The sequence below is a fragment of the Aquila chrysaetos genome, chromosome 1 (assembly GCF_900496995.4).
Source record: "Aquila chrysaetos chrysaetos chromosome 1, bAquChr1.4, whole genome shotgun sequence".
Classification (NCBI taxonomy): domain Eukaryota; kingdom Metazoa; phylum Chordata; class Aves; order Accipitriformes; family Accipitridae; genus Aquila; species Aquila chrysaetos.
Window position 1 is genome coordinate 11481002 of NC_044004.1, and position 8080 is coordinate 11489081.

General features: G+C 50.1%; 1 protein-coding gene across 1 annotated transcript; it reads right to left on the reverse strand.

The window, feature by feature from the left end:
- Positions 1–272: 272 nt before the first annotated feature.
- On the reverse strand, positions 273–6938 carry GPR78 (G protein-coupled receptor 78). The gene is made up of 3 exons (XM_030027246.2): positions 5801–6938; positions 5240–5353; positions 273–1294 (listed from the first exon to the last, which is right to left on the reverse strand). Exons 1-3 carry the CDS (start codon positions 6466–6468, stop codon positions 1057–1059), a joined length of 1020 nt encoding a protein of 339 aa, XP_029883106.1. The 5' UTR covers positions 6469–6938; the 3' UTR covers positions 273–1056.
- Positions 6939–8080: the final 1142 nt, after the last annotated feature.

The following is an 8080-nucleotide window of genomic DNA, read 5'->3' on the forward strand; positions in this document are numbered from 1 at the left end:
TCGTGTTTCTGGGCATTTGGCAGCACGTCTGTTATAATATCTCTTCGACATCTCTTGGTATCAGTTAAAATCACCAGATTAATTGATCATTATAAAAGAAAAGATTGTACAATATTATTACAATCCACGAAATATAGCCAATGCATGAAATATTTTACACATTATATATCCCTTAAAAAGAATTAATATACTTTAGCTTGTTCTTCAAAAACAGATAGCTTCTGAAGTAATATATCTTAAACACAGTGGTATCTGTCACTTCTACTTTCTAACTGATTTTTTTTTTTTTTTTTCTGAATAAAAGCTTGTTTGAATAGGACTACTAGCTCAGTGATGGAACTACGGTGCTATTTAACTAAATTCCATATATGTCTTCATTACTGTTGCTGCAATTATTGTAATCACATACCACTGAAGTGCTAAATATTAGTAACTCAGATATGTGGACTTTGGTTATGCTTGATAGAATACTGGCATATCAAATATATGTACCACTTCCTAAAGGCTATGTTACAATCATGATGCCTAGTAATAAATAATAATAACAACAATCTCAGATTCAAAGTGCTGACTCACTGGAGGCACCAATACAATAAATCAATCAATTAAAAGACTTATTTGTAATGTTGAAAACTAACAGAGCAGATCCTGGGCTGCCAAGTTACATGTGCAGCACAGAGGACTCTGAACCTCTCCTTCCAACCTGGGGATTCCTGTGGTCCCAGAAGACACTGGAGTATCACACCTCATGTGGAACGCTCCAAGACATACCAAGTTTTCAGACACGAAACATTAAAAACATTAGGCTTCTCTAAAGCCTCCAAAGGCTCTCTTAAAACCCCTCAAGCCTACTCCATTCACTCAGGGACAAGGCTTTGCCATACATTGTACTCGGCTGCAGACCAGGGAAGAGCCTTTCAGGAAAGTCCACAATGAAATGCATCGCATTAATGCAGCTTTCACACCCTGGAGACACTGTCAGCATGAGAGGGAAAAGGCAGCTTTCCAGCAGCAGCAAACACCTGTCTCACTCGAAGGGGAATGCTTTTCATGTTGTTAGTTTGTTCTGTGCAAGCAGTAATCGTTTTCGGTGTCGAGAGAGCTGTTGTACCCCGATGACGGATACAGGTCCCTCTTAAGTATCCTGTTGACGATGTTGATCAGAACTTTTTTGTACTGTTGACGTAAAAGTGAGTAAACAAATGGATCTGATGCAGCCTTACTGTAGGTGAGGCACTTGCTTATAATTCCCCAGTAGTAATTTATGGTAACAAAAGGAAGGAGCTCTATCAACCTGTTAAACATTAAAGAGAGATGGAAACACTTGAGTGTTATATTCACACTGAGCCCAGTGCTCAGCTCGTGCTTCATGAAACATTAAAGTAACACTTATTTTCTTACAGTACACAGTCCCTGCAGGAGAAGGGCCCTGTACTTACTTCTTGGATACAATAAAGGCAAAAGGAACTTCCCTATCAAGGCAACTGGGAGACAAGAATTATTCCCTCTATGAAAAGAGACAAAAAGTGTGTTTTCAATGTTAATGCTCCCATGCATCAGAGATAAGAAATTGCTGCAGTTTATTGCTCACTTTCTGAATTTAGAGTTGTGCTGGTAAGTGGTCAAAATCTTAGTGACACAATTAACTACCCCTCTCCCATGGCAAGCTTGAGATAGACACATGTGACTTGGGGCATCCAGGCTCACTCAACTCTAGTCTAGTGACACTTGAGACATTTGGGCATAACCCCCTTGGCATCAGGCTGCTGCTCCTGGAAGTTGTGGGTCTCCTCTGAGTCCCATGTCATATCTGCCAAGCTATGTAGAGGTTTTGGATACTGTGAAGCATCTGAAATGATACCACAAACCTGGTCTAGATCACTGAGTCCAACCCCTCAGATACAGAAGAGTGAACCTGCATTACACTACTGCTGTGAATTATCACATATGCAAAGAGGATTCACATTAGACCGTTGCAGTATGAAGAACAACACGGTGGTATCTCAGAGTGATTTGGGTGGCACCTGCCATCCCATAGTATGCTTAGGAGCACAACTGCATGTACTTACCTGTGAAAGTTTCTGCGTGCACTTGGCTGACCGCTAGTTTGGCCAAAGAAAACAAGGAGACAACACTTTTATCATCATTATATGACCAGTCAGCTCTCTCCAGACCTGTGTCTCCTAGTCTGTGCTTCACGGATGATTAGTGGCCTCAGCACCTCAGTTGAGATGGGCGTATTAATCATGGGGGGAGAAACTGCAACTAAGTGAAACCATTTTTCCACAGAAGTGAGAGCAAACCTTCAGAGTGTTCCAGCAAATGTCTGGCATAGAGCTCATCTGCAGTGGGCAAACTCTCCAGGAAGGCGGAAAGAACAGGGTGAGAAGTTTTATTATCTGTACATCTTTTGTGAAACCTTTTGCAGGAGCAAAAATATACTATTTCGCTATATTCGTTCCAGAAGAAAAAAAAAAGTACCATGAGATAAAACAGCCCTTTTCTGTACCCTAAAACATCACTGTTTGAAGATGTAAGATCAGAAGCTTTCTCAAAGCTTGAAGAACCTTCTGGCCTCCTTCTAAAGTGCAGAGCTCCCAACTTGCAGGGTGTTGACTTTTGAAGCTGTTCCGATCCCTCCTCATAGAAAAGCTGACTTACCACCACTAGGACTGAACATTGCAACAAGTGGTTGAACTCTGACAGGAAAATTTCTCATTTGTATGTGTAAAAGTGAAACCATTCCTATGGCAAGTGCATTTAAAAACCAAATGACTTCTGTCTGAAGCTGCTTGGAAAAAATTCCAGTGAATTCAAAACAGAGAGAACAGGAAGACACAAAATGTGAGAAATAAATAAATGTACAATAAATGACACTTGCTGCATGGTTGCTCAGGTTTATACCATCCTGTATATCGTCCTAAGACAAGAAACATACATTTGATATTTACACAATTGATGTTTTTATAAAGACCCTGAATAAAAAGAATAAGGTATCTTTCTGTCATGAAAACAGATGGATTACTATATGTTCCCTTTAATGTATTATAGGCCCAAACATAATTGCACTGAAGCCAACAGAAGAAAAATTACACAGATTTTAATAAGATAAAGGGCCTGGCCAAATCAAGTCAGCCTTAGAAATATTCATCTGAGTGCATCTTAGTATCATTTTCTTGTTTTCAGTGCTGTTACAAAAAAAGATGAAATTCATCTGTTGGCTCTTAGCGAACAGACGAATACGTTGGTAATGATCATAATCTCATTCATATTTCTGAAATGAGGAGCAAATACTGAGCTCACAACGCAACCTGAGTCACCAGGCCAAAGAGTGAGAAAACAGGGAGGCTATCTTTCACATTGCCTCCATGGAGATTGCTTCAGTGCCACCCCCTTTAAAACTGGAATGGGGGAAGAATGGGGAAACGGGCATAGCAGCAAGTCCTCCAACCTCACCTCCACCAACACCTTTTATCTGATACTGCCTGGACACTGTCTTGCCCTTGGGGCAAAGAACCTTTAAGGATGTCCTCCCCAAATGCTTCCCATTTTGCTGTCACTGAACCAACTCAGTCCTTGTGACTGAGACAGAAGCTGTACCTTGACACACGCGTTTACATAAACCAACCCTCAGTCTTCTCTCTAGTGACACATGAGGTACCAGTTTGTCACACATAGAAAATGCACCATCTCACATTTGCCAAATGCAAGGTTTGAAGAAGGAAGTCACTTTTATTTTAGAAGTTTATGAGAAATATCTCCACCCTGAAAAATGTGGCAATGCTGGAATTTGCTGAGCTTGGTAATATTCAGATGGAAAGAAGATGGCAAAATCCACTTTGCTCAATATAATTATATCCTGATTATGGCAAAAGGGAATAGAAAATGACTCAGAATGTACTGAACAGTGATCAATTAACCTTTTAACTCTGTGATGTAATGTTAATATTTGTAATAATCCTTTCAACTGCAAAGAAAAAAAAATGCAGTTATCTAGGCAATCAGTCAGGAATCCCCTTCAACATGTAAATGGGAACTGAAATAAATGTCATCCTAGAGGTAAAAAACATTGTCATTTCTGTGCACTGGCCTAAATCTATCCCCCTACCCATGTAAGAAAAGGGCAATGACAATGATCATAAATGGTCTATATATAAGTGACTGTGTAAGATCAGCGCACTAAAGCTGGCCAGTTTCTGTGAGCTGGTGCGGCTGCGGACCCCAGCAGCTTGGTAGCAACCTTGAGGAAGCCCTCACCAGCGTGGTTTTGCAGACTAGTGCACCTTCCTCAGCAGAAGTCAGTACTCTTCAACGGTGTCTTGAACACACTGTGAAGTGGGAAATATTTTAAAAAATCACTTGTGAAAGATGTAGCCCACTTTAATTTAGAGATTAAAGGCTAAATCCCGAGGTGCTGCAATTCAGTATAGTTACATTGGCTTCCAGCTCACTGATTTATGCAAGATTTAAAAATAATAACCATATGTTGTATAAAGACTATACAAGTACGGAATGAGAATGATGCATGACTACTTAAAAAGGTGCAAACCACCAGGGTGGGTGCCAATAATTCTGGCCAGTTGAGGAGCATGGTGTTTCCTATACATTTTAAAAGTCTAATTATTGGTTTTCCTGGGAGATAACTCTTATACCTCATCACAAGGCCGTGCTGCACCATTAGCAATATATTTACAGACATTAATGTTTCCAGACACAAAGCTTATCAGACAAATTATCAGCCTAGATAAATTTAAATTATGTCACCTCAGCTTCCAATAGCAGCAAGCTTGGCCTTATGCCTTTAAAAAAAAAAAAAGCTAATCAGGAAAAGCTGTCTGCTTTCCTCTCTACTGCTCGGGTTGTGCTAATAAGGAAGGGTGGCGAGTCTTTTAAACTGCTTTCATCTCCCACTGGCATGTAATTAATTCCTGGTACTTGTCCTAAAAGCCTCTCGCTCTTGGCAGAGGCGCCCAGACCTGGCTGCAATGAGGAAAGGAAAGCCAGAGGCTGCCCAGGCTTCACCCAGTGGGCTTGGTGTGCAGGCAGGGTCGGTGTGAGTGTGTGTGTGTGTGCCCTGCCCCTCAGAACCAGCTCTGGGTCTCCTGGGTCAGGTTCTGACAGCCCAAAATTAGCTGTAGTCCATGTGTCGTCCTCCCCCCGCCCCCCTCCCCCAGGGCACCTGGGCATCAGAGCATGTACCGGTCCCCAAAAGTCCCCCACCCCAGCAGTAGATACTAACCTGGTGATAATGTAAGGACCAAAACAGATCACGAACGACCCTATAAAAATACTGATTTTCTTGGTAGCCCGCTGCCTCCTCCGTTTCTGCTCATTAAGACAGCGCTGCTTCACACTGCAAAGTGAAAAGAGCAGTCGGTGGGTGAAGGCAAGAAGCGGGGAGGCAAGATGTGAGCCCAGGGGAGAGGGGAAGGACTCGCTCCCGGTCCCAGAGGGGAGGGGAGGGCAGGGCAGTCCCCGCGGGAGGGGAGGGCAGCCCCAGCCCCACCGAGCCTGGGGACATTGCACTCGCCGAAGCAGCAGCTCCCAGGTAAAGGCAGCTCAGGCAAGTGGGAGCACCCCGCGAGCAGGACTAGCATTCAGACAAAGCAGGCTAGGAATGCACAAGCCACCGTCTCGTGGCACTATAAGCAGCATCTGAAACTAGAGGCAGAAACGTTCGCCCTGTGGCCGGGGCAGGCAGGGGCACGGGAGAGGGTGCTGGGGAGGCAGGACATCCTCTCCGCCCCGGGTACCTACCGCAAGCACCCCGGGGCTGTGAATACGAACACGCACACATTACCTGGGGTGGATATCCACCAGCAGAACCAGAGTCTGCATGGTAATAATGTCTATCCGCTTGCAGTGGAATCGGGCAACTTTCAACACCTTTAAATAGGTGAAACACAAGATCACCAGCGACAGCATGAAACTGGTGGAGTGAAAGACGATGGTGAACACTGTAAACCTTCTCCGCTCCGTCTCTTCCTTCAGGTGTAAGGTGCAAGAGGCATAAACGCTGCTGTAATCTACCCATGAGTAAAACAAGGATACCAAGGGGAACGTGAGGGAGTGGAGCCACGAGTAGCCCATCAATATCACAGCGTCCTTATACCGCATCTTGCTGGTGTAGCTTAAGGGGAACACCACGGCAATCCATTTGTCGATGCTGAGCGCTGCCATGCTCAGCATCGTGTTGGAAGTCAGGAAAGTTTCCAGGAAACCCACCGCTTTGCAGACGCAGCCTCCGAGGGGTTGCTGGTTCCTCAGGATCCCCAGCAGGGTGAAAGGCATGTTCAGGACGGTGAGGAGCAGGTTGCAAAAGGATAAGTTCACCAGGAAAACCCCGGCGACCTGCTTGCGGATCTCCGTACTGTAGACGAAGCATAGCAGCACCAGGAGGTTGGAGAGCAGAGAGACAACCAGCACCAGCACGAGGAGCAACGCCAGCAGCACGCCTGCCAAGTCCATCTCTCAGCGGGTCGCCTGGAGCGGGCGAGGGCAGGAGGAAGGGGGCATCCGAGCCGGCACCGCAGCCTCGCCTGCCGCCGCCCGCGGCCGCCCGCGCATGTTGCCGGCGGCGCGGGCCGGGGGAGCGGGGAGAAGAGCCGGGGGCAGCGGGGTGTAGGGAGAGGAGCAGGGGGCGGGGAGCAGAGCCGAGGCTGCAGAGAGAGGAGCGAGGGGTGCGGGCTGGGCGGCCGGCCGCGGCAGAGGGGAGGGGACCCGCGGCGGGGAGAGGGGCCGGGGTTCCCCTGACAGCGGTGCCGGGCAGCGGGGGAGCGAGGTCCGGGAGGAGTGGGGCCGGAGCCGAGGGTAGGGGCGCCGGGGCACCCGGCCACCGGAGCCGGAGGTAGCGGGTCCGGGGCGCCCGGGGACTGGAGCTGGGGCTAGCGGGGCCGGGGGTAGCGGGGAGCTGGGGGTAGCGGGGAGCTGGGCGTAGCGGGGAGCGGGGCCGGGGGTAGCGGGGAGCTGAGCGTAGCGGGGAGCCGGGGGTAGCGGGGAGCCGGGGGTAGTGGGGAGCCGCGGGTAGGGGTGGTGGGGAGCTGGGGGTAGCGGGGAGCTGGGGGTAGCGGGCAGCGGGGCAGGGAGTAGCGGGGAGCCGGGGGTAGCGGGGAGCCGGGCTGAGGGTAGCGGGGAGCCGGGGGCAGCGGTGAGTGGGGCCGGGGGTAGCGGGGAGCGGGGAGCCGGGGGTAGTGAGGAGCCGGGAGTAGTGGGGAGCTGAGCGTAGCGGGGAGCCGGGGGTAGCGGGGAGCCGGGGTAGCGGGGAGCCGGGGCCGGGGGTAGCGGGAACGAGGGGAGCGGGGAGCGGGGAGCCGGGGAGCGGGGAGCCGGGGCAGCGGAGCCGGAGGCGGGGGCGCGGTGCTCGCTGCGCGCTGTCCGCGGTGCTGAAGCGGGCGCTGCCCCGACGGCCGCCCCGCCCGCCCGCCCGCCCTCCCTTCAGGCCGCGGTCCGCGGTGCCCCCCGCGCCGGCGCCCTCTCCGTGGCCCGCCGCGGCTCCCCCCTCCGCCGGGCGCACGGCCTGCTTCAGGCACTGAGCATCTTCCCCCGGTGCCCAGCCCCTGAAATACTCCAGCCGCGGAGCCTCCCGCCGCGACTCATGCGCAGACGAGCGGCTGCGAGGCACCGGCTCAGCCAGGGAGCGCGGAGTCGGTCTGATCCGCTCCCGGACCGCAGGCGACAGCGACGGGAAGCCCAACTTTCTGCTAATGCGTAGCTCGGGAAGGATCAGACCTGGCGACGGGCTGCTAGTAGTTTAATACCTGCGCTGTGCTCAGGCACACCCTGCGCGCACCGGCTGCACCCCGCGTTCCCGGAACCTGTCGAAAAGCTAGCGTCTGTGCCCCTTGGAAGGCTTCCATCTCCTCCATCTGAGGGATTACCTGCTGTTTTCCCCCCTTTTATTTCACAGTGCCTAGAGGAGCTGTGGTTGCCCTCTGGGTATTCCCACTGTGCCCATGGGCCAGCTATGAGGGCTGTTTCTCGGTTAGAGACTTCCCTTTGGCCGCTTGGACTCCCACTTTTAAAGCCCCGGCTGGCTGAACAAGTGCCCACATTAGGGTGGTGCTGGCACATTCTGTGGAAA

Excerpts from the sequence above, each read along its gene's own strand:
- GPR78 (XM_030027246.2), bottom strand. The coding sequence starts at position 6,468 with ATGGACTTGGCAGGCGTGCTGCTGGCGTTGCTCCTCGTGCTGGTGCTG. Across the intron at positions 5,354-5,800 it reads CTGGTGGATATCCACCCCAG|TGTGAAGCAGCGCTGTCTTA; the intron begins GTAATGTGTGCG and ends TTCACTTTGCAG. Across the intron at positions 1,295-5,239 it reads GGTCCTTACATTATCACCAG|GTTGATAGAGCTCCTTCCTT; the intron begins GTTAGTATCTAC and ends AATGTTTAACAG.